The 25,930-nt window shown below is 51.4% G+C and overlaps 1 protein-coding gene across 1 annotated transcript in view; it reads left to right on the top strand.

The window, feature by feature from the left end:
* SMOC1 (SPARC related modular calcium binding 1) overlaps positions 1-25,930 on the top strand; it is a 90,144-nt gene that overhangs the window by 55,581 nt on the left and 8,633 nt on the right. Inside the window, exons 8-10 of the mRNA XM_040478429.1 lie at positions 15,530-15,722; positions 16,295-16,377; positions 16,567-16,672. Of these exons, the coding sequence (XP_040334363.1) occupies positions 15,530-15,722; positions 16,295-16,377; positions 16,567-16,672 (382 nt within the window). The remainder of the gene's footprint in view (positions 1-15,529; positions 15,723-16,294; positions 16,378-16,566; positions 16,673-25,930) is intronic.

Raw genomic sequence — 25,930 nt, forward strand, 5'->3', positions numbered from 1 at the left:
TCCTTTAAACTGTCTTATCTTCAATTTCTACAGCTATAAAATGAGATTAGACGAGTTAATCCCCTCCAACTTTAATTTTCTTCAGTTAGTATGTCAGGGATCGTCTTTCATGAGTATTTGATCCTTTTAGCAAAAAACTCTTTTGACTACATGTTTTAATACTTTCAAGTGGCTCTTTATATGCCAGGCAGAGAATTTTTAAAAATGGCCTGGCATGGAAAAGTTGGACTTCAAGCCATAAGAGACTTGCTTCTGTGCGTTTTTTAAGGCTCAAAATGGCTGCTTACAGTCATGTATTTTCTGATATGATCTTTTGAGGGTCTTATGAGTGGTCAAGTTTTGGTGCTGGCTGAACCCCTTGTGGAAAGGTGATAATTTTTGAAGGGTGATTAGATTTGTAGGACTCACTTGTAGAGTTCATTGATCATCAATGAAGACAAAAGCAATAAAGTTCATCTACCATCAGTAAAGACCAGAAGTCCACCAACAGGAAAATGTATTAACAAACCCAATCTGTATCTCTATCATGGGGAAATCATCCTTCTTTTAGCCTAAGACCTCATTGTGAGAAATGCCCCTCTGCATAATTTATGCCTGGTTGGTGAATTTCATTTCAGCCATATCATTTTTTCCTTATGGATATCAAGGTCTATAAACAAAAGACACATCCCTTTGAACTGATGGGCAGAGTTTTACAAGACCATTAATTAATGAGTGGGCTCTCATTGGCCCCCTTTAGGTTTATCTGTATGCCAGCTTTGTCCTAAAGGTGGTAGTGGGAAACTTGAGTGCATGAAGTGAGTTAGCCCATGAGGTAGATCCGTACAGCATTGGTTGATTTTCTCTCTGACTTGGGCTACATGTGTTTGGTTCCCTTTTTTTTTTTTAATTTTTTTTTAATGTTTTATTTATTTTTGAGGGAGACAGAGACAGAATGCTAATGGGTTAGGGGCAGAGAGAGACGGAGATACAGAATCCGAAGCAGGCTCCAGGCCCTGAGCTGTAAGCACAGGTCATGACCTGAGCCGAAGTCGGACGCTCAACCTACTGAGCCACCCAGGCGCCCCTCTGGTTCCCTTTTTTATCAAAGATGGAGGTACGGGATGGTGGGGTGGGAAGAAGACCTTGTGAATCCTGTGGGCCAGAGTCTTTGACACAATCGTGCCATGGTTAAAGCATAGACGTTGGAATCGGCAAAACCTGCATTCGCTTCCTGGCTCCGACACTTAGTGAGTGACCCAGTCAAGGCACATAATCCCCCCCCCCCCCCAGCCTCAGTTCTCATCTGGGATTATGATCTTTCCCTCAGGGGACTGTGGTTAAAGGTTAGCTGAGTTACTGTCTGTGTGGAACTTAACCAATGCCTGGCTAAGTGATAGTAAGTGCAGGATAAACGGTAAGTACCTATCTTTGTTATTCTCATCATCATGGTAGGTAGGGAACAATGGAAATATTAATGATACTGCTTACCGCGAGAATCTCTCAATCAGGAAAGAATTTGTGACTGTCATTGTGAGCAAAAGCTTCTTTGCAGCACCTTTTCCCGCCTCCCCTCTTGCTGTCAGGCAAATATAAGTCAAAGAGAGGTGGTTTTGGTGCCTGTGGTACCTCACTGGAAGTGACAGAAAACAGTTTGCTGGCCTTTGGCATATGGGAATGAAATAGAAGCATTTGGATGCGAATGTGTGCCTGGGGGGTGTCTTTTTTGTGGTTTTTGGCCCCTCTCATAGACCAGGCAGAAGGAAGGGCCATGCCTCCTGAGATGTTTCCCAGCGTGCCCAGGGAAGCCTGACTCAGCCCAGGCCAGGTCTGTAGGTTTGTCCCATACCAAAGCCCATGCTGTTGCCATTACAAGGTTTACCACCTTCTACGTACAAATGAGCCCCTACCCTTGCCCACAAAAGTCAGACCTCTCATTTGTGAGAGTGTGCACTAGAACAGAATGTTAACGCTTGGCAAAGGTTCATGTTGGGGGGTGGGGGGTGCTGGGCAGGGCTACGTAAGCTGCCCAGAGCTCCTGGGCTGAGTCAGGCTTCCCTGGGCATGTTGGGAAACATCTCAGGAGGCATGGCCCTTCCTTCTGCCTGGTCTATGCGAGGGGCCAAAAACCACAAAAAAGACACCCCCCAGGCACACATTCCCATCCAAATGCTTCTATTTCATTCCTATATGCCAAAGGCCAGCAAACCGCTTCCTGTAAAGGGTCAGCCAGATAGTAAACATTTTAGGTTTTGCAGGCCAGACAGTCTGTCACCTATTCAACTCTACTGTCGCAGCACAAAAACGGCCATAGACAATATGTAAAGACATAGGATAGCACAGACCTGGCTTCCAGTGCTAGCTTCCCGTGAGAGCTAAGTGACCTCGAGAAAGTTCGTACGTGAAACAAAGTTATTAGCGCCTTGCAGGGTTTTTCTGAGGATTCAACAATATATGAAATGCCTAACGCATAGTAGGTGTGTCATAAACAATTTTAAAAATAACGGCTTCTCTGCTAGCCACCGGTCACGCTATTCCATTTGGTTTGTTGAGAAGTCAGATCTACCTTAATGATAACTCATGTCTGGGGTGCTGGCTCTGCTATGGACTGGAGCCTCTGGGTCAAGCCCCCGAGGCAGGTTTCCCGACAGAGTTTGCCAGAAGATTCTGGGTTAGGTGAGCTTCAGCCCCCACCTCTGGGGAGGGTGAAGTGGGCCTCAGAAGCCAGTCTAGGTGAGAGCTCTTCCCACTCGCTCTCGGAGGCAAGAAGGCCATCCCAGTTCCCTCTACACCCCAAACATCCGTCTTTCACACTCAGACCCTGTGACGCCAGGTTTGTTTTCTGGCCTGGGGACTGTTGATGTTGGAAAGGTTCCACGGGGCAGCTGAAGCTTTGCAATAACATGACGCATACGCCTGCAGACTTATCCTGTCTCCTTCTCTCCTCCTGGAGGTGTCGATCCGTGTTTTTAAGGCTTTGTCTTGTGTTCACCATGGTCAGTGTCGCCTGTTGAGTACTTGGCAGCCTCGGCGTTGACGGGTTTGCCTCTTCAGACTTCTCTCTCGGATCCTTGTCTCCGCTGCACCAGGAGCTCTCCCACTTTCAGGAGGACGACGTACCTGGCCAGCCGACGCCCTAGAACCTGAGAGCAGGTGTCTTCCCACATATGAGTGTTGGCCAGAGACTCTGTTCTGCTTTTGTAAGAAAATATGAACTCTTGCGGAGTTTTTGGTATCAGAGGCTAGCTACTAAGGCATTTCTTGATATAACTAGAACTTAAAAGTCTTTTTAGTCATCTGCATTTTTATAGGAAAGAGCGGAGAGATTAACGAAATGACGAAAACTAGGCTGTCTCATTCTCCGTCCCATACGCCATATCCCACGGCTTCTAATTTTACTGGGTGCAGACACTGTCGTACAGCTGTGATTTACAAAAGTCTCTCTCCCTCTTGATTTCCACCCCCCACCCCCACCCCCACCCCCCAGTATGACAAAATTCTGTGCTTTCTGGCCTGGGAAAATACTCTCAGGACGTATGGTCGTGTGAGCCTTAACTCTTCTCTTGGAGCAGCATAGCAATGCCCTCAAGGCACATAGGCCCTTTCCCTCTGCCCCTACGTGGCTAGCTCTCGGGGCCACTGGTGGAGTCATTTGACTTCCCTTCTTCCTTGTCCATCTGTTTCTTTCCTTTATTGCCACCTTTCCTAGTTAACTTCTTTCACGATCTCATCTGGGATTTCAGGAAGGCCCTAGAACCTGGCACTGTGGGTGAAATCCAGAAGGACTCCTTTTCCTCCCTTGCCTCTTTGTCCTGCACAGCTTCCTTCCGGGTGTCCCCGAAGGCAGCGTCTTGTGGAAACTCTGTCTCCGGGAGACAGAGCTGTCAGCAGGGACACAGGGTGGAAATGGCGTTTCTTGTAAGTTTTGTCATGAAAACGACCCCGTCTCCTCCTACGTGGGAGCGTTTGCCTAACTCACCATCCATGTCGCAGGTAAGGGGTTTGCAGCCCCCTGACCCTTACCTGCCGGTGTCAGTGTCAGAGCGTTGCTCCTCTGGGCCTGCTGTGGTCCCCTTGGCTGCATTTGGGATTGCTCCTTCCTCGCCAGGAAGCTCCTGCCGGGACAGCTGCTGTGACTGGGATGTGGGGTCACTGAGGCAATTGCACCTCCCGGCCGGATCCCCCACCTCCCCAAACCAGCACTCTTGGCCTGCCCAGAAACCGCGGGGTGATGTAATGACCTGAGGCCTGGAAAAATAAACAGCTCTCAGGGAAACCAGCGGTAGCCGTTGTGAGCAAATACCCCACAGCCACCTGGAACCTTGCACATGACGTGATTGGAAGGAAGAATGAGTAATCCGCTAACGTTAGCAGCCGAGGACGGGTCTGGGCTTGTGAGCATTTAAAGTATCTATATAAAAACAAACCCTTGATGTTTATTTCTATAACTGGCCTCCTGGATGTCTGCCCATTTATCTTCTGCAGGTGTCTTAGCCACTCACGGCCAGTAGAAGGGAGCTGGGGACAGGGAAGGGTGGTCATCCCTATGGCTCTCTCCATAGCAACAAAGGCCTTTCTCAAGCTTTCCCTTTGCAGAGAGGAGCCATAAACACGTTTGCAGGCCCTAGAGAGCCCAGCCCCACAGTATATTACTGCCCTGTTTTCAAATTAGCTTTCCCTGTCTTGTTCCCTCACCTCCCGCATCTGCTTCAGACAGAGGGGTGCTGGGCGGAAGTATGACCAGCATCTATCTGGGACTTGCTCGAACAGCAAAGGTTTTTTTCTGTAGGTGAGTCTGTATGCTTTTTGGTGTTGATAGCAAAACCATGCGCCCCAGCGTTTTCCTTTTGGCCTCTGCTGCTGAAAACCTGAACCCAGAGGTCCTGCTGAGGTATTGTAATTGGCTCCTTCCAGGTTACTAGAAGTCAAATACCATCTCTTCCCTGTGTGAGGATCCTCATTCTGTGTTTATTTGTAAAATGGCTTTGGAAGAAGTCAGGGTACATATCTTATAAGCGCACTCATGCGTTAGTGTTTTGGGAGATGAAGGGTGAAGTTATGATACTTTATTTGACAAAAGCTATCTCTCCCATCACCACTCCCCACCCCCCGGCGTGGGCTCCCTCCTTCCTGTCTCGCCTGAAGTTTGATTTGCTAGCTCTTGCCCTTAAAGGACAGAGCTTGTCAGATCAAGGTCAATGAAGTTACTGAGCAAAACTAAAAAGAAGACAGCTTGCCCCTTCTCAGGACATGTCATTGCAAAACCACTGGGGAGCATTTCACATTCTTTTTGGTGGAAGGGTCATATGAGCTCCCGGAATGGCATGAGGCAGTTGAGATGGAGCCTTTTCTAAAATTTGAAGGGATATGAGTCAGTGATGCTTTGGGGGAAAAGTTAAAAAAAAAAAAAAAAAGTGCCTCTATGCTATATTGGGACAATCCATCCTCGAAGAAATATCTTCCGTAGAATTTGTATCTTGTTTTCCTCCACTCCTCAGTTTCTTCTGCGTGGGAAGGCAGAGGTCACTGCTTCCGACAATGGTGAGCCATGCCTGGCCATTTTGGGTTCCACAGAGAGAAATTATTTAGACAGGCTGGCTGGTTTGTAATTTTCCCTTACACGTCCTCACCCACGACATTTCATCCCAGCAACACGCCCTATTTACAGAGCCTACTGCAAACACCCGCGTGAGTAGGTGCCCTCAGCCAGTGTCAGGCATGTGGGACGGGCACGGTTACTTTTGTTCTGGAGACGGGGCCTCTGAGCCACAGCAGGTCAGGCCACGCAGCGTGACCCTGAGGGGGCTGAGTGGTGCAAAGGAGAACCTGAAAGCCCCAACAGTGCCCCTCACTTAACCCCTTCCTGGTGCTTGGGTTCACTGGGACATGGGAGACTGAATGTCGATCAGGCAGCTGAGCTGTGGGGACCTGCACCCGATGTTGCCTAATTATAAAATTGTGGGCCAAGAGAGCGTATCTTTTTATTATTACTTTTTAATGTTTATTTATTTTTGAGAGAGAGAGAGAGACAGAACGTGAATGGGGAAGGGACAGAGAGAGAATCCGAAGCAGGCTCCAGGCTCTGAGCTGTCAGCACAGAGCCCAGTGCGGGGCTCGAACTCATGAACCGTGAGATCATGACCTGAGACAAAGTCAGCCACTTCACTGACTGAGCCACCCAGGTGCCCCACCCCCCGCTTCATTTTAAATGACAGAAAGGAGCTCAGGCTGGTTGAGGGCCTTGTTCAGGGTCACAGGCCCATCAACAACTGCTGTGTGCCAAGGCCTCTGCCTGGTGCTAAGGGGAAGAAATACAAGGGGTGTCTAAGGAAGGATCCAACTGTCGAGCAATGGGGTCCCAGAGGGAGGGGGGCAGTGGTGCCCTCCACTCCAGTGGAGGGAAATGTTCCGTCACTGATACTGTTTTGAGTTGCTGGGATGGCGATCATAAAAGGCAGACTGATTCTTAGTTCTATTATTATATTTTTTAGTTTGCCTACAGCCAGCATGCCCCTTTATTGCCTGCATTGGGGAAGACTGTGCCCACTACCCACCCTTGATCCATCCCTGAAGGCTAACTGCAGAGACTAGTTATTCATGAGGATGGGTCAGGAAGCCCAGGTTCCCTCCACATTGGCTGAGGACACTGCTCCCTTACACCAGCTAGGACCTTAGGCCATTTATCAACTGACTCTGGGACCAGGTGAGATGCTTAACATACACTATTTCATCACAGCCTCACAGTGACCCTGTGAGATCGCTATCGTTACCCTATTTTCCCAGGTAAGGAAGCTGGGACTTAGAGAGCTGAAGGAAACTGCCCAAGGTCACAGAGATAACACGTGGTAGAGGCTGGTCCATCTGACCCCAGAGCCCATGCCCTTGGCCGCCATGCTGCACTGCATCTGTTACAGCCATTGTTGACTCCCATGAAATGGCGACGGAGCCTTCTATGTGCCAGGCCCTGGTGATGTGTGCAGGATGGGAGTTCTAGGCCCTTGCTCTCGCTTTCAGCCTTGCCAAGAAGCCCGGGTGTCCCCACACTGGCTCCTCTGACTGCCCTGTGTTCCCTCTGGCATTTGGGAATGGCTGTCCTGCTGAGGATTAATGCCACCATCACTTCTAATGGGCCAGAGCTAAAGAGCATCTCTTGGCCAGTGAGTCCCTCAGAAGGGGTGCCCTTCTCCAGAGAAGGGGTCCAAAGTCCCTCTGCAGGTTAAGATTGGGTGATGATAATCATTTTTACTTCCTTTGGCCGCCCACTCCATGGGGAAAATGGCCTTTAGATTAAAGAGATGGGGGCACCCATTCCAGTGGAAGAGGTGACTATTTTAAATTTGTGCCTATTTGGTTTCTGTTCTCCCCACTCCCACCTCTACTTGATACACACCTGAACACGGTTTTAGGGATTTGACTCAATTCTGTTTGTCAGTGAGTCTGCTGCTTCTCGCCTGGGCCTCTCTTCTGGGCTTGTCCTTTTCTAGGCCTCTGGTCTGTCCTCTGTTCTGACGGGAGCCCTGGGCGATAGTTCTGCGCGTCCCCCTCCCCTCCAGAGGGTGCTTAGGTCCCTGGATGACTCAGACTCGGGAACTGGCGATGGCCACATGGCAGGTCAGTGTGGGGTGTGATGCAAGGGTCCACGGTGGAAGGGTGGAGCCAGCCCAGCACACGATGCTTGGAAGAATGGTCCCCCGGGGGGCTTCTTGGCCCTTCCTGTGAAAAAGTGCGAAGTCTACAAGTAAGAAAAATAACTTCTTCACATAGTTGGCTTGAAACCATAGGTGCTAAAACGCTGTGTGGCCGAGTCAACAAAAAAGGGCCTGTTCCATGACATTCCATAAATCTCTCCTGAAGAGTATGGGCTCCAGCGGCATCTCCTCCCCCGGAGACCACATCTCTGGCCCTTCAACATCAGGAAGGTCAGTGCCTTCGGACCTGGGCCCACCTGCCCCTCCTCTCGTGTCTGCGGTCCCCTCCTCGGCAGCGCACGCGACTCCCACCCTCACACGCTGACTCAGAGAAGCCCGAGGCAGGAGCCACGCGATTTCTTCCGCCTCTGGAATTTCATGTTGTGATTGAGGAAAGGTTGTTTTTCACAGCACGGTTTGTTATTTTGGGTTATCGTTCAGCATTTCATTCATTTTTGATAAGAGGCTAGGTGGGCCTGCGGTGTTTGAAGGGGTTTCAGGATAATTGCAGGCGACACCACGCTAGTGTTTTCCTTAATGTTCTTGGCCTGGTGGGACGGTTCCTTTCACAGCGAAGCATAAATAAGTTCCTCTCACTTTCCAGGCGGGTAACCTCTTGCTGATTTGTTCCCCCCCCCCAAGAAAATCCAATGCTTGATAGTCTGAGGGTTGAGTGTAGCATTTTCCAGGATGAGTCAAGGGGACAGGCATTCTCTTCTCAGCCTCTGTGGTCTCGTCCCCACCGTTTGGCATTTACTCAACAATGGGTGGCCCCGTCTCTGAAATGTCAGGCTGGAGCAGAATTCTGCGGCTGGAGAGTGCATTGCAAGGATTCCAGCAGTACGGGGGCTCCTGGACGAAATCCTCTTTATGTGTCCTTTAAATGGAGACTCCATGGCTCTGCTACGAAGGAGGAGCTGGGGGCCGGGGGTGGGGATGAGGAAGGGGGGAGAAAGGCTGCCATTAGGCCTCGCTCTCGGGAACGTACAGAGCTGGCAAGTCACAGCCCCAAGGGTAAGGGCTACGGGAGGCATCCTCAGTCCTAGACTCAGCACAGGGAGACTGCGCTCAAGCTTGGGGCCCTCAGGGAAAGTTCCAGGAATGGAGGAATGCCTGGGGTAAGGATAGGTTAAGATCTCAGGACTGGTTCTTCCTTCTTGCTATGTCTTCCAGAACTTTTCTGACCTCTCCATAGCGTGACATGGTGCCAGCACACAGCCAGTACGACGTTGGGAGAAATTGTGTCCACGGGGGGCCCCTGACCTCCTCTGCATCCTCTCTGTGTGCCCTCATCTCGTGGGTCTCTCAGGATCCCACGTTAGGTCCGAGACTCCAGGAGCCCCGTCCTCTCCCAGGACACTGCCCTCCACTCCATCAGCTTCCCACTTCCTTTTCTCTCAGATCAGCAGCCCTCCGTCAGGACGCCCTGAGCAGCTGCCCTTAATTAGCAACTGCACCTCCCCTGGGAGGAGAGCTTCTGGTTCTTTCTCCATGAATACTGCATTGTTCATCAAGGCACCTTCCCAGTGCACATTTCTATGGCCCATGGCCCTTCTTGGTGTGGTTTTCTGTAAGATTGGGTTTTTTTTCTTACTCTCATTTTTCATATGGACGTCATGATGGTTCATTTTGTAGGTGAACGTGACTAGGCTGCAGCGCCCAGTTTCTACACTAGTAGACTAGTTCCTACACTCGTGTGGATGTTGCTGCAAAGTTATTTTTTAGATGAGATGAACATTTGCAATCAGTTGACTTTAAGTAAAGCAGATGACCCTCCATAACATGGGTGGGCCTCATCCAATCAGTTGAAGGTCTTAAAAGCAAAAACTGAGATTTCTTGAACAAAGGATTTTGCCTCCAGACTGTAGCATAGAAATCCTGCCTGAGTTTCCAGCCTCCTGGCCTGACCTATTGATTTTGGACTCAAGATTGTACCATTACTCCTACTTGAATTTCTAGCCTGCCCTGCGGATTTCACACTTGCCAGGTCCCCATGACCGTGTGAGCCAATGCTTTAAAATAAATATCTCTCTGCCTCTTCCGCTTTCTCTCTCTATATCTACGTCTATCTATATCTATATATGGATGAATATACACACATATATAGATAGGTGGCTCTAAATGTAGACAGATCTAGATATCCGGATACAGATATAGATGTAGATGTAGGTCTGTCCTTGGTTCCATGACTCTGTAGAACCCTGAATGCTACTGACCTGCCCAGATCTCTGCCTTCTTCCTACTGCCTCCGTCACCCCTGCTCTTTCTCCAAAGAGTCCACGATGTGACTGGCTCACGGATCCCTGCTGACTCAGGTTACCCAGTGTCTTAGCTTTGCTGTCTGTCTCTTTCTTTAGCAGCTCCTCTTCTGGAAGGCAGCAACCGGAGAGAAAGCCCAGCCCAAGGACCTGAAACTTGAATCTTCTAATGTTTATGTTTGTTGGCCATTTTTGTTTAAAACGGAAAAAAGTAAAGAAGAAAAAAAGAAAAAAAAATGATAAGGGAGAAAAAGTTCCCAGGACAAAAGGATAAACTCTGGGCTAAAATCAGGACTGGGGATTAGCCGAGGATTTAGGTTGTCCGCGCTCTCCTTTGCTCCTCATTACCACGAGTAATTGAGAAGCACAGGGGCAGGGGCCAGCCGAAGCAGACAGAGCGGTTCTCCATGCTTATCCTGTCTTGGCTGGACACAAAGAACCCATGCCCTGGGCCTGCAGACAGAGTTTAGGTTTGTCTGGTTCAGCCTAGTCTTTCCCTCTCCTCTACCCCTCCCTGCCACTCCCTCCCTGCTTCAGGCCTGCTTTGCTGTGGTGCGAGTATACATGGTGACAGAGAGGGCTGTGTGTTTTCTGGTGACAAGGGCCTGACCGTGTCCTCATTTCTTCCACGGGATACCATTCTGTTGTATTTCTTCTCTCAGGCAGTCAGACGTTTGTGAGACTCAGAGCACCCATTGCCGGGTGGGGAGTGACCTGGCTCTCATCTCTGCTCCGTACCCTCCTGGGGTAGGATTGTAGGGGTGGGGCACATGACTGTGTGACAATGTGTCATGTATCCGCATGTCCCCTGGACAGCCCTGACTGCTCCTCTGTGCTGCTGATTACGCCTTGCAAGTGTTTGCTGATGGACCTGGTCCTTCTCATCACCATCAGGCCAGAACTTGTGATGTTGTCATCCTTCCCTGAACTTCGTTAAGCAGAGACGGAATGTTCTAGAGCAGGGGGCGTTTCCTTCTGGGGAGCTCCCTCTCTGAACCGAGGGTCAAGAAGAGATCCTTGAAGTAGACCCTTTGCCTTACATTACTGCAAGGTGACTTCTTGGTACCTGGGAAGACTGAGAGTGGTGAATTTTAAGGTTCATTTGGGAGGTAACCCAAAAGGGCAGAGGGTGCCAGTGGCCCTAAGGATGGGGCTGGTTTCTGGGTCCTCAGACACAGAATGAGTTTATGTCCCTTGGTACCTACTGATTCATATTTTCATGACTTCTGGAAAAGCACTGACTGGAGGAATAATCAATTGATCGATCTAATAGTGATCGATCGGCTGAAGGGTGTGGCGTACTTCTGCACTGGGTGTTCCAGCAATAGATGCTGGAATGTTTCTGTGCATTGGCTGGGTGGTTCCTTGACTGGCTGTGTCTGAACGCACTCCTGGACTCATCCAGCTGGAGGGTCCATGGGGCGGGAGCGGCCTCGATGGTCAAGGTCACACAGCTGGCAGCTGGTGCTGGCTGGGGACTGCGTCAGTCCTGTTTTCTTTCATATGCTTTTCATCCTCCAGTGGGCTGGACTGGCTTCCTTACATGGTAGCCTCAGGGCAGCTTCCAGGAAGGTGAAAGTTGAAACTGCAAGGCCCCTTAAGGCCTAGGCCTGGAAGTCACACACTGTCACCCTTGCCCTTTCCATTCGTCAAAGCGAATCAGAGTCAACGTGAAGGGGTCTGCAAGAGGGCGCAGATACAGAGAGGTGCGATTCACTGGAACCATTTTCTAACCATCTGCCGCACCAAGGAAAATAAAAATATGGGTTAGAATAAAAATTAGATGAGCATGTGGCAGTGAGAGATGGTATTGAAGAGTGGACAGCATAGCCCGGGGGCAGGCTCCCTGGGCTGGATCCCCAGCTCTGCCATTTTCCGGTTGGATGACCTTGAGGAAACCATGCAGTCCGCCTGTGTTCCTGGGTCCTTTTCTGCTCGGTGAGGGTCATAGTGACCCCTGTCTTCAGGTTTGTGATGAGTTTGAAGTGAGTTAATACAAGTCAAGTGCCCAGTATCAAGCTTGGCACATGCTAAACACTCAGATAGAGTGCGAGCTCTTAGTATTCATTTTGCTGTTCTGTGATGGCAGGCGAGTGGCAAATTTGGCTTTAAGTTTTCAGTTCCAGAGCAAAGTGGGCAAAAATCCTCGGGTGCAAGACGTGCAGTGTATTTAGGCTGAGAACAATCAGAGGTTCAGAAGAGGCTGTGCTGTGTCCATGTGCAAGGATGTGATTTTACACACTTGGTTTTAAATGCAGCAGATTTGGGGTAGTCTGCAAAGTGACTGACCCGGAAGAGGTTCACACTAAAAAGAAATGCATTTTTCTCCCAGGGTAACCGATTAGAGGCAGTAACCTCTGTATAAAATTTCACAAGACACAGGCTTGACTGTCAGAAGCCCTTGACTGGGGTCCCAGCTCTCTTCCCTCTGGCTGAGCACACTTGGGAAAATTCATGAATCCCTCCAAAGCTCAGCATCTTTGTCTACAAAATGGGCATAAAATAATGGTGCCCACCTCACACAAAAGGAGATCAAGCAAGCTGTCTTGTTACCTGGCACATATACTCAATGAATATTTGCTTTGACTGTTAGTATAAAGATGGTTTTAAGGGAGATTTTCTCTCTGTTGGAAGACAAATTCCCTGGGTACTCTTCACAGAGGGTTAGTGATTTATTATAAACCTCTCCTGTCTTTTTCTTAGAGGAGCATCTGGAATTTTCAGGGCCTGTCATAAAGTAATAAGCAAACAAGCAATAAACCCTACATTTGGCCTTCTCTCTAATTCCACGCTAGCCCCCATTTTTCCAAATTAGCGAGCTTTATCACTTGTATGGTTTCTATTCTCCATACCACTCAGTGCAGCCTCTATGGGAACCGGCTGGAAACATTTCAGAACAGCCTTCAAGGGCTTCCAGAAGTCTGCCGACGGCCCCCAAACCACGGGGTCCCACCTTCTTAGATGGCTTCTCTCCACATTTCTGCAGTTCCAGGATCCCCGACGGTGTGAAGTCAGGTTATCATTCGCTCTGCCCCCCACTCTCTTTGCACCTCTCCCTTTCTGTCTGATTTATGGCTTTAGAATGTTGGCCCGGAGGACCTTAATTTAAAGCCTCTGTCAGAGGTTGTTACACGAACGTGGTGCCAGTAAAAAAGCTGTTTTTCTTTGGTTTTTGCTTCTCTGTCGCCTTTCCCGTGGCATGAAATATGAGGTCGGGAAATAAGGTAACCAAATTGGGGTTGGGGGAGGTATTGAGAAACTCTTGTGTAATCCCTAAAAGGGGCCATGGCTCCATCCCAGCCAGGGGCCAAAGCCAAAAATCTGGGTCTTCAAGCCAGCTTTATGTCTATGATAAACCAATCAGTTTATGTCTCTTACTTAAGCTGCCTCTAGAGGCTGTCCTGGTGGTAGTTCTAATCAGGTTTAGAATCCCTAGTCTAAAGTCTGCCAACTGTTTTAAACTTCTGTTCCTCCAGCCGAGGAGATCCTGTTTAGTTTTGTGTGTGTGTGTGTGTGTGTGTGTGTGTGTTTACATTATGAAAACAGTAGTATTCTTTTTCATTCTCCAAAATCAGAGTTATAGTTTAATAATGAATGTGCTCAGCATAGCTGCCTCCTGACCCTTAGATATTTTTATGCCCCTAAGGAAACATCCCCCTCTCTCTGCAATGAGACTCAGTAGGCTATTGCTTTTCAGCGTTTCTCCTAGGAGTGAGACAAAGAATCTTTTCCCCGTTGTGTGACTTTTCTCTAAGACTGCCTTGGGCTGCTTCGCATCTCTGTGTCCACCTGCTTCGTTCAAGCATCTGTACTGCTCATTTGTCGATCGTTCACAGAGCCCTTAATTCAGAGGTTTGGCTCCTTTAGAGTTGAGTTGCTGTTTTTTGGACCATTTGTGCTGTTCAGTGAGCAGCAAGAATCTCCAGGTTGCTGGTACCAACTTCCTGGTTCTAAGAATGGTATTTTTTAATTTTTTTTTAATGTTTATTTATTTTGAGAGAGAGAGAGAGAGAGAGAGAGAGAGCGCATGCGCACGAGTGAGGGAGGGACAGAGAGAGAGAATCCCAAGCAGGCTCCACACCATCAGCGTGGAGCCCGGTGCAGGGCTTGAACCCAAGAACGGTGAGATCATGGCCGGAGCAGATATCAAGTCAGTCGCCCAAGCAACTGAGCCACTCCGTGGCCCCTCTAAGAATGGTATTTTTATAATACACTGTGAAACTTCATGGGTCGCTCGAGACCATTCTTGTCATCTTCAAGAGGAAAGTTATAGACTCGTGTTCGTTAAAGAGATAATAAAGTAAATAAATAGACAAGAGGAGGGGCGCCTGGGTAGCTCAGTCGGTTGAGTTTCCGACTTCGGCTCAGGTTGTGATCTCACGGTCTGTGAGTTCGAGCCCTGCGTCGGGCTCTGTGCTGACGACTCGGAGCCTGGAGCCTGCTTCCGATTCTGTGTCTCCCTCTCTCTGACCCTCCCCCGTTCATGCTGTCTCTCTCCATCTCAAAAATAAATAAACATTTTTAAAAAAATAGACAAGAGGAAATAACGGTCCTCGGTTTATGACGTGATATCTTTTATTGTAAACAAACAAACAAACAAACAAACAAAAAACAACCCAAACAACGAAGTAGGTGTGTACATATGTATTCTCATGTTGTATGTGCAAAAGAAAAGGTCTAGGAAAGGTAGTGTTTTCCTTTGGTGGGATCATGGGTTTTTCAAAATTTTCTTCATACTAAGAAAGGAAACCCAGTGCTATTTACGTTTAATAATTAAAAGGCAAAAGAAAACACAGCAGCAACAACACAACAGGAAAGGGAAGTCTGGCAGGTAGACTGTTGGGTGGAATTTTCAGGCCAGGGGCCTTGTGGGGCTGAGGCCCCCCCCCAAGCCGGCCTTGCCTGGCGAGGGGCACCGCACACAGCCTGGGCCCGGTTCGGGGACTCCGGGTTTGGCTGTAAGGCCGCCTTCGCGCGTTGCCGGAGGCTGCTGAGCGCAGACGCTTCCTGTGGGCGTTTCTGTCTCCCGCTGGATGGGGCAGTGTTGTGTCATCGGCTCAGGCCTGCCAAGCCTCCTGTTGGAGCCTGAGAAGGAGTGGGGATGGGCCCTGTCTCTGCTCCTCTTGGGCACTGAGCATCGCTTCTCCGAGGCTGGCGGCTGGGGCGCTGTCCTGCTGTGTCTGGGCTCGGGAGAGCGTCCGCGCACACACAGGCGTTCCGGCGTCAGCTTGTCAGCTCCCAGGGGCCAGGCTCCTGCACCTCCAGGAGCCAGGAGACAGTGCATCAGCAGGAGCCACTCTGAAAACAGTCGGGGAAATTCCGCCCCCGGGGGCAAACTGCCATTCGGATGAGGAACAGCCCTGCCGTCCAGGGCCGGCTGGTTGCGCGTGCGGTAGAACCTACTGGGTGTGAATGCTAATGAGCCCTGGCCGTGGAGAGGCTGCAGCTGGCCCCCGCCACCGTGGGCCGGTGTGGGAGCCACAGCTCTCCGTGGTGATTCACCAGCCATCAGTTCCTTGGGGGCCGGGCTGGATCCTTACCCCAAAAGCAGTGGTGAGAAGCCACGGGAGGGAGCGCCCCCAAAGGCTGCATCTTCTCTTGCAGAGAAGGTGCATTCGTGTGACCAGGAGAGGCAGAGTGCCCTGGAAGAGGCCAGGCAGAATCCCCGGGAGGGCATCGTCATCCCTGAGTGCGCCCCCGGGGGCCTCTACAAGCCAGTGCAGTGCCACCAGTCCACTGGCTACTGCTGGTGTGTGCTAGTCGACACAGGGCGCCCACTGCCCGGGACCTCCACACGGTAAGCCCGCCCTTCCCCCCCCCCCCCCCCCGCCCCCGAGCCCATCCTGCCCCTAGGGGGACCCTGGGGTAGGAGACCCAGCTCCCTGTTAGGCTATGCTCGTGTTTCCCTCCTTTACCGGCCCGGCCCGGTGGGAATCAAGGCACGAGGAGAACATTTCTGCTCCTGGGCAGATTCAGTCCTGGTAGAAAGACCTGGGTCCCGGATTCCGGTAACAATTCTGTCCCTTCTTCGCTGGGTGACCTCGGAAAAGGAGGTAACCTCTCCGAACTCCAGTTTACCGGCGAGAAGGTTATCGCCCCAAGTCCCTAGGTTCTGCGGATCCCAAACATCCTGCGTGCAGACCTCAGGTGACTGAGGCGCCACTCTGCTTGAGTGGTTGCCATGCCATGCCTGAACACGCCTCTGGAAACATTGGTACTGGGATTGCCGGGTGGCTGCTGGACAGCACAGGCGCCATTCTGCTGCTGGCCCCGGGAGTTCCAGGCTTAGTGACAATAGGGTGGTTGCGGCTGGCAGTGGCACCAGTTCCCAGCCCCTCCTTACCCGCCCCTGTGTCTCTCTCCTCCCAGCTACGTGATGCCCAGCTGTGAGAGCGACGCCAGGGCCAAGAGTGCAGAGGTGGACGATCCCTTCAAGGACAGGGAGCTGCCAGGTGGGAGGAGAGGCTGCCCCTTGCTGGTTCCCCCACCTCTTTCTGTTCTTCCAACTCCTGTGGTGCAGAAGCAGCTCCCTCCTCTGGCTCTGCTTCCCCTTCTGTAGGATGGAGTGTGGGGGGGGGGGTGCTGGGTGGGGCATCACAGGGGCCTGGGGATCTGCCCTCAAATCTCACTTTATCTTTCAGGGTGTCCAGAAGGGAAGAAAATGGAATTTATCACCAGTCTCCTGGATGCCCTCACCACCGACATGGTGCAGGCCATTAACTCAGCAGCGCCTACTGGAGGTGGGAGGTGAGAACGTGAGCGGGATGCAGGCCCAGCCGGGGATGTGGGTGCCTGACTTTCTGGATGCTTCAGGAGGCTGGGAGAGGGGCTACGGGTTGGGTAGGGCAAGGACTGGTCCTGCCTTCTGCCAAAAGTCTTCCCACCCTCTCCCGTCCCTGTTCTTTGGGAATCGCTTTTCTCTGCCTTTTAGTTACCTGATTACAGGCAAGTTTAGGGATGTCTAGAGACTTCCAGCACCTTAGCCTCAGGAGTGGATGCACTGGGGTGAGAGTGCTGAATAGCAGGAAGGGGGAGGGGCACGTAACCGGGCAGTGAGGGCAGGGAGGGAGTACACAGCACTTGGTGATTTTTCTTCTCTTCTGAGAAGGCAGGAATCATGTGCCTTTTTGGCTTCCTGAGAACCCCAAGGGCTCTGGGCAGTGGGATTGGACATCGCCATATCCAAATCCAACTTAGTTCAGCAGCTGATAACGCTGGCTGAGGCAGTCCTGACGTGAGGCTCAAATGCACACACTCCCCAGTGACCAGCATCCCAGGCCTCACTAGTTGGGCCCGTTAGGTCAGTGGTTGGAGCACGCACGCATGCACGCATGTATCCATCCACCCATCCACACATTTAGCACCTGTTGAACAAGCACTGGTCTAAGGACTAGGAACCCAGGGATGTGAGGCATGTTCATGTCTGCAAAGTATGCAGCTTAGTGGGGATACTTGCAAATTGAGTGGTCAGTGCCAGAATAAGGTGGAAGAACAGAAAAGGGTTTGCTAACTCAGTCCGGAGGAATCAGAAAGGCTTCCTGGAGGAGGTGATAGCTGAGCTGAGTTTTGAAAGACAAGTAGGACTTAGCCAGTGAAAGAAGGAAAACCACCCCAGGAAAAGGAAAAGAACACTGTGGCTCCAAGAAAGGGCACACCCATCGTCCAGTATGGCTGGGCTGGGCTGGAGGGGGTGAGGAGGAGAGGAGAGCGGCGACAGATGAGACGGAAGAGACGGCCAGGGACCAGGAAGCCAGAGGGGAGGCACAGAAGGGGTGTGTGTTGGGGAGGGGGGCGGCGGGCTCCTACAGCAGTGGAGGAAGTACCCATGTTGGCAGGGACGGGCACCTGTCTCTGAGCTCTGAGGCCCAGTTCCTCCGCATCTGCCCAGAGACAGAGCTGTCATCAGCAAGGCAGGGAGTGCCACCACGGTGGCAGGTCCAGGCTCCAGGCCTGGGGAGAGGCCCCGGCGTAGCCGCCTTGCCGGCGATCCGCAGGAGCACAGGGTGTGTGTCTAGCGTAGGGAACCAGGACCGCAAGCTCAGGGGTGCTGCATCCTGCGGCAGGCGGCAGGCGAGGGTGGCTGTCCGGAAGACCCAGTTTTAGGTCACGTCCAAGTGAGCGCAGAGGTTGCCTCCTGGTTGCCACTCTTGGAAGGTGCTGGTCTGGTGCACTTCCTCTCAGCAGCCCCATGTGAGCTCTCAGGCTGGTTTCTGGGTTTGCACACCCTGTGGATGACATCAGGCCTCCCCAGGGGGGACGCAGCACTGAGTCTGAGAAGATGGAGACAGGGTCTGATAGGCTGGGAGATGGGAACAGCTTGGAGGCAGCCGACGGTGCTCAGCGACTGGGCATTTAAAAGAGAGAGGATTGTATCCATTTCTCCAAGAAGAGGCGGCAGGGGAGTTTGTGGAAGCGTATTCAGTATTTATTGCCTTTGTTGCTCATGCTCGGAATATGAAAAACGCCTGTCGTTTCATGCAAAAATTGGGATGAGATATTTATTAGAAGAAAATGGAGAGGCGCCTGGGTGGCGCAGTCGGTTAAGCGTCCGACTTCGGCTCAGGTCATCATCTCGTGCTTTGTGAGTTCGAGCCCCGTGTCAGGCTCTGTGCTGACAGCTCAGAGCCTGGAGCCTGCTTCAGATTCTGTGTCTTCCTCCCTCTCTGCCCCTCCCATGCTCACGCTCTGTTTCTCTCTCTCTCAAAAACAAATAAACATTTAAAAAAAGAAGAAGAAGAAGAAGAAGAAGAAAATGGAAAAAGTAAACAGGAGGGACATGGGCTGCAAACTTCCAGGTCTGAGTGTTTCCCATCCACAACCACTTGGGGCTGCTGGCTCTGACCAGCCACTTAGGGAGCCTGCCTGGTGCTTTCTCCGCACTCCTGAGAAGACAAGACTTCAAACCTCTGCCACTTGCTTCCTTGGGAGCCCAGCCCAGCTTCCGAGCATGGGCCTTGCCTCGGCCCCAGGCAGACTGAGGGTGCCAGGAAAGTACCAGATCCGGCTGGGTCCTGGGCCAGTGGGTGAGGGGTCCATGGAGGTCAAAGGCACAGGTAGGTCCCCCTGGCCAGGCGGCATCAGGACCGATGCCTTGCCTTCAAATCACAGGTTGCAGGGATCTTTGCAGAAAATAAAAACTAAGAAGTTTACAATGTCTTTAATACCAGTTTTTAATACCAACGTATCCTTAGGGAAGAGATTTTTCTTTTTCTTTTTAAAAACCCTCTCTTTTAGGTGTAATTTAGAGTGGGGAGAAGATTAAAAAAAGGATTCTTTCCTAAACACATTTTTCACGTTAAGCTCATATTATGCCAAAACTGGGTTTGGTGTTGATGAGAATGAAAAGTTTGAAATGCATTTGGTAACTGTGTTACCTGGCGGCTGGACTTGTAATCAAAAGACACACCACATGAACCAAGAAATAGTTTAGAAATCCGGGAGGAGAGTTGGGGGCCGGGGGGTGTGGCAGGAATTGGGGAATGCAGGAAGAAAGAGCAGCATTTACATGGGGAGGCCACGGCCAGGGGTAGCAGGTTCTCCAGGTTTTAAGCTGTAGCTCCCACCTGAACTGGCCCTGCAAGGAGGGTCTCACTGGCCGTGTCCCAGCTGCTGGCCCTTCTCAGTCCCTCAAACAGGCCTTGAAGAACCCTCCAGGTTCCTGCCTGCCCCAGGACCTCCATGCCAGCTGCTGCCGCAGCCTGGAATATGAGGCCCCATCCTCCTGTGATTGGTCCCGACTGTCCATTTAAATGTCAACTTCTTAGGGGCGCCTGGGTGGCGCAGTCGGTTAAGCGTCCGACTTCAGCCAGGTCACGATCTCGCGGTCCGGGAGTTCGAGCCCCGCGTCAGGCTCTGGGCTGATGGCTCGGAGCCTGGAGCCTGTTTCCGATTCTGTGTCTCCCTCTCTCTCTGCCCCTCCCCCGTTCATGCTCTGTCTCTCTCTGTCCCAAAAATAAATTAAAAACATTGAAAAAAAATTAAAAAAAAAAATAATAAATGTCAACTTCTTAGCAACCAACCCATCTAAAGGGGCTGCCAGTCACCCTCTGTCGCCACACCTCTTTTTAATTTCTCAGCCAGGCACTTACCCTAGCTGGTATTTTGCTGGCTTGTTTATTTATTGTTTGGCTTACCCTACTTAATGAAAATTTAAGTTCTATGGAGAAGGAGCATTACCTGTCTTCTTCCCTGCTGTGTTCCTAGAACTCAAAATAATCCTTGGCACATAGGAGAGGTGCAATAAATATTTGCTGAATGAATAAACAGCTAGAAGGATGGGTAGATAGATGGATAGATCCGTATGTGATACAAAGAGACATGTCTTGATAAGGCCTCTTGATCCTTATCCCGCACATCAGAGGTTTCACCAACTACTGGAAGACCAAGAGGCCAAATCTAGCCATCAAATTCACCACGGTCCTTCTTTGTCCCTACAGCACCCTGGATGGGCCCAAGAGACTTGGGAGCCCATGTGGAGAGACCCTGGCCAGGCACTCTTCTATGATAAAAGAGCAAAGGCACGGGGCAGCTGGAGGCTGGGGAGCACAGCTACAGTAGGGCTGTTGAAGAGAATTCAGGAATCCAGGCTGGGTTTTAGCCTTTGCTCTGAATTCGGGCAGAATTGGGATCATAGGCACGGAAGACTGAAGTCAGGGAAGGCACATCTGATCCCTCCTACATCCTCTCAGGGTCTGGCAATTAAAGCTGGACATCAGCTGGGGCCAGTGGGAAGAAGGGACAAAGAAGTCATGTCTCCCCGCCTCCCCGCAATGTAACACCTGTCAGGCCTACAGATTCTGGCTTCGCACCAACTCTTACATTTCCATTCTTCCCTGGTATAAGCTCTGGGTCGGGTTCCGGGGACGAAGTCATGGTCGCTGCCTGGAGGGGCTTCCGATCTGATTGAGAGAAGGGGTGTAGAATCACAGGATTGCACTATGAGGTCAGTGGGGTAATAGAGGCAGAGAGAGTGCTGGGGGGCTTCAGGGGCAGGAGGGCACGCGAGGGAAGGCTTTATATATGAGATGATACTTCACCTGAGCGACATCTTCGTGAACAAAGGGGTAATGCCCCAACCTAGATGGACCAGGGCAAAGAAGCCCTCGGGGTAATGAGGCAGGGCCTGTGCAAGGAGTTGTAAGAAGTGTGCCTTAAATCTGGGAGGCAGGCAGAAGGTGGGGCTGTGGATTGGGGCAGAGACCAGATCATGCCAGGCCTTGTGATTCACACCAAGTGCAGGACGATGCCCATGATTAGGTGAGCTTTTTTTTTTTTTAATGTTTATTTATTTTTGAGAGAGAGAGAGTACAAGTGGGGGAAGAACAGAGAGAGAGGGAGACAGAATCTGAAGCAGGCTCCAGGCTCTGAGCTGTCAGCACAGAGCCTGACATGGGGCTCGAACTCACAAACGGTGAGGTTATGACCTTAGCCAAAGTCGGACGCTTAACCGACTGAGCCACCCAGGTGCCCCATGAGCATTTTTGAAGAATCATCCCGAAGGCCATAGGGAAGCTGGATGGGAAGAGAGCGAGACGGGCTGGGAGGATTCCAGCCATCATCAGAGCGATAGGCGAGGGGGAGCCCCACTACAGCTATGGGGGAAGGGATGGTTTTCTGAAGCTTTAGCAGTGAAAGTAATCAGATTTGAAGACTTATTAGTGATCGGACATGGCATGGAGGGAGATGTCTGCTTCCTTTTCTGGGCTTCCAGCCTCATTTGGGGAACGGGGGGGGGGGGGGGGCGGTCCTGCCCAAATCTAAGAATAGGCAAAGTAGAACAGGGTGTCCATAGAAACATCCGTGGTTAGTACATGGGAGGGGCAGCCTGCAAGTATCATTCAAGGATAGCAGTTCTCAATGAAAGTTTGCAGGATGATTGAATTATCCTCATGCTCCTTCCTTCCAGGGCTCTAGGAGGTGAGCTCCTCCTGAGATCAGCCCTCCCATGGCACCCATTAGCATTCATCAGACCCAAAGGAAAAGTTCTGAGATCCCAGCTGGCAGTCTTCTCAAGCAGGGGAGCCCTCTCCTTTTTCCATCTCGCCCCAGAAAACGTGAACTTTCCGGGGAGGTGGGATGGGCTGCGTGAGCCTTCTGGCCCCTCATGCGGCCCCCCACGGAGAGACCATCTGTACTGTGGCTTCCTCCTTCCTGCCTAGCGTGGTTACTTGTTGATGGCCTTGTAAGGCAAAGTGTGGAATATGGCTGACTCGGCGTTTCCCAGCCCCACCCCCCTGCACAGCTGGCAGGGCTCGGACCCCACTCCAGATGGGGCTCCGTTGGTCTGCTTGGCTTGGCCAGTGCTTCCAGGCTGTCCCGCCTCACCTTCTTTAAAACTGCTTGGGACAGCAGAACAAGGCCCAAGATCCTGGCCAGAGCAAGTTTTCTTGTGGCAAATGGGCTGGCTCTCCAGCTGTGCGTTGCAGCCAACGCCTGGCAGAGTGAGGATGCAGAAGCAAAACTGAATGCAGGAGAAAGGCAGCACCTGTCACCTCTGAATTTGGGAGAACAGTCAGTGTGGCCAGGGAGGCACCCAGCTCTAGTGTGTTTCGTCATCCCTGGAGGTCAAAGTGAACAGGACAGCCACCAAAACAGCCCAGAGACAGAGCGGACACCAGTCTTTGGATTTGTTTTTCCAAAATCTAGAATTGGGTATCATTTGGGTGTGACCTGCCACACCATCTCCAAGGACACTTGGATAACTCTACACACCCAGTGAGCCCTTTTAGTAGAGTGGAACCTCACCTGTAGGGAGGCCCATGGCATGGACCAGCGCTGTTAGGTCATTTAAGGAACCGTTACACCCTCTGATGTAGGGTCCCCAGCCCTTGCCTGATGAGCAGATTTGAATCCCAACAGTCCCAGTCTCCAGCAGGGGTTGTGTGTACACATGTGAGAGAAAGGTTGGAGGTCTGATGCCAGCGGAAGGAAGCCTAGAGCTGGGAGGGCAAGTTCCCAATGTTTTTAAAGGATACTTCTAGGGGCGCCTGGGTGGCGCAGTCGGTTAAGCGTCCGACTTCAGCCAGGTCACGATCTCGCGGTCCGGGAGTTCGAGCCCCGCGTCAGGCTCTGGGCTGATGGCTCGGAGCCTGGAGCCTGTTTCCGATTCTGTGTCTCCCTCTCTCTCTGCCCCTCCCCCGTTCATGCTCTGTCTCTCTCTGTCCCAAAAATAAATAAACGTTGAAAAAAATAAATAAATAAATAAATAAAGGATACTTCTAGAAGGCCGCAGGAGCTGGAGGGATCAGGGGGGGGTATGGCTTTGAGGGCAGGGGTAAGTTTTGGGGAGTCTCACTGTGATGGAAAGGGCTCTAATAAAACTGCTTGAGAGATTCCTGGAAATTCTGCGGGAGGCCCTTTGGCCCCGCCCATCGGGCACTCCCCTGGGAAAATCTCAGCTTCTCCTGAGCCAACCGAGGCCTCTTGGCTCTTTTGCACATGCGTGCCTGCTGCTGGTGTGACTAAACCCGGACTCCTGACACAGCTCAATCCTGACTCGATCTTGTATGAAGTATGGCAGAGACTTAAGATTGTTGCAAACTCAGAACCTGATTTTCAGAGTTTTAAGCTGAATGCCTTCTGTAGTTTTTTATTATGTTTTGTTGGAAACATGGAAACTATCCCTAAACCCCTCTAGCTACCGTCCTTTTTCTCACCCCATCTTCTTCCAGAAGGCTCATGGTTAAACAGTGTTCTGGGGCCAGGGCTGGGGATCCTTCCCTGTAGATCAAGCGTTCTTTACCTGAGTCCATGAGCTTGGATGAGGTTTAGGGAGTCCATTAAACCCTGGAAGTCAGCACAGTGCTATGTGCATGTGCGCTTTTCCAGAGAAGACTATAGCTTTGTTTAGGTTCTCAGAAGGGTCCATGAGCCCTCAAGGCTAAGAAATTCTTGCTTTAAATGTACTTAGAGCTTGGCCTGCGCTAAGTATTAGGTTCCAAAGTAGGCCCCCAGTGCTGCCAGCGTCACAGGTAGAGCTGGGCTCTGTTGTCAGGAGTGGAGGTGGGACGGTGGGTTTCTGGAAGTCAAAGGAGTTCAGAAGCAGGGAGCCCTACGTGGAGGGCAGAGGAAGGGGGAGGAAGGGGGAAGAGGCAGGACCCGGACAGGCTGAGGGTGCGGCGGAGTGAGAAGCACCACTCGGAGGGGCCTCAGAAGACTTCTCCCGGGAGAAGGAAGTATCCTCGGAGTCTCCAGGGCCAGGTCAGGCCAGTGGTCATGGCTGTGAGACGCTGCTGGGAGTGAGGAGGGCAGGACCAAGCGGACAAAAGGAGACAGGGGAGGGAGGGAGAGTCAGAAGGAAAGGAAGGAAAAGGGAGCAAAGTCAAGTGATGGTCTCTGTGCATGGGAAGAAACTCCCAGAGGTTGTAAAGTCGGAAGAAGACCAGCCCAAAGGACAGTGCGGGAGCTCCATCGGTGGAGCTGCTGAGAACCGGACAGGCTGGAGCCCCAGCAACACGTGTCGGAGGCAGTGGGCCTCTCCTGGCAGGGCGGCTGGGCGGGATGACCTCATCCCTTCCCAGCTCAGCGACTGAGGCTTTATTATTCCAGCCTCTAGGTAGACATGACTCTATGCTGAGCCTAAAGGTTAGAGAAAGATCTGCCTTTGCCACCATGGGGCTCTTATGGCCTCTGGCAGGAGGGGTCCAAAGGGAGAGTCCCCAGTGGGAATAGCTGGAGTACCTCCCTTGGGGCTCTTCCTGGCTGTCCTCTGCAGCCCACGCCCTCCCTCGCGTTCAGGGAAACACAGGTAGGCACGGTGCTCAGAGAGGGAGCTGACCACCCTCCCTCCTGTGCCACAAGCATCTTGATAGAGAATTTTCTGCTGCTCACCTGGTATACCCTGCAGGCTTGAGAGTGAATGTTATGGGTGAAATAGAGGGAGCTCTGACACGCCAAAATACCACGTACTGGCAGAAACAAAAATCTGAGCTCTACGACAAATAACTCCATTCCTGTTTGAAGGACCCTCTGAGCCTGCTTTCCATGACAGACCAGGCAGATTCCCAAAGAACCAGGGGCGGATGGTCCCTCACACCTTGCCCAGGTACTCCCTGCATTAAACCTGTCCAGAAGACATCCTGCTGGCAGATCCACCAATTGTACTGCCTTGGAATCAGCCCAGGGTGCCCGGGGGGCTGCCCAAGACTGCAATCCACTTAATTAGGAATGGGCATTTAGCAGGGATGCTTGGCTTTTTTTTTTTTTTTTTGGTAATGAAACTTCTTTTTCCCTAAACATTGAGGGCACTTGGAGATGGGAAAGGGAAAGAGTTTGCTGGCTCGTTCATAGGGGTGGGGTCAGAGATGGTCCCCTCCCTTCTGGAAAACTTGGCAAACCCCAAAGAAGAACCCCAAGGTGTTGGCAAGTGCCGTGAATATTTTTCTTGCAAGATATAGTTTCTACCTGCCAGATGCAGTACTCTGCATACGTGGGCTGTGTTAGACGTGGTCACTACTGTGCACCTTGACACGAGGAAGCCTTCTTGGTTGCTATAGTCTGGTACTTTTAAGCACAATCCCCCGGGGTTCTAGCATACATGTGGTTTCCTAGGTCCATCCCAGACCTCCAGACTTAAAACCTCTCCATGGAGAGACTCACCCCTAGTAGGTCTGGGACTCGCCAGTTTTAGACTTGCTCTGTTTGTGTCCATCACAACTGTCTTCTTCTCTCGATTCCTACTGCACTTGTTGCCCGACAGTGACGGGCCCTGGGAACTTCACACTGAATTGTCACTGGCTGATCTCAATGTATTTGGCTCAGTCTTACCAAGACATTGAGCAGTTTGAGGCCCGGGGCAATGCCTCCCGGGACCTGGCCTGGTGTTGGGCCTGTGTGTGCATGCTCAGATTGCCCTTTCCCATAGTCACGTTCGTTGAGTGAGCGTACACGTTCACGTGTGAACCGCAGCTTGTCTGGCGATGAACCCTAGGCCAGGAGGACAACGTGGATCCCAGCTGTGGTTTACTCAGGTGAATGAAATCCATTCAATATATCTTGAGCCCCCAT

Source organism: Herpailurus yagouaroundi, unplaced genomic scaffold, assembly GCF_014898765.1.
Source record: "Herpailurus yagouaroundi ecotype Mexico unplaced genomic scaffold, PumYag 141, whole genome shotgun sequence".
In the NCBI taxonomy this organism is placed as follows: Eukaryota; Metazoa; Chordata; class Mammalia; order Carnivora; family Felidae; genus Herpailurus; species Herpailurus yagouaroundi.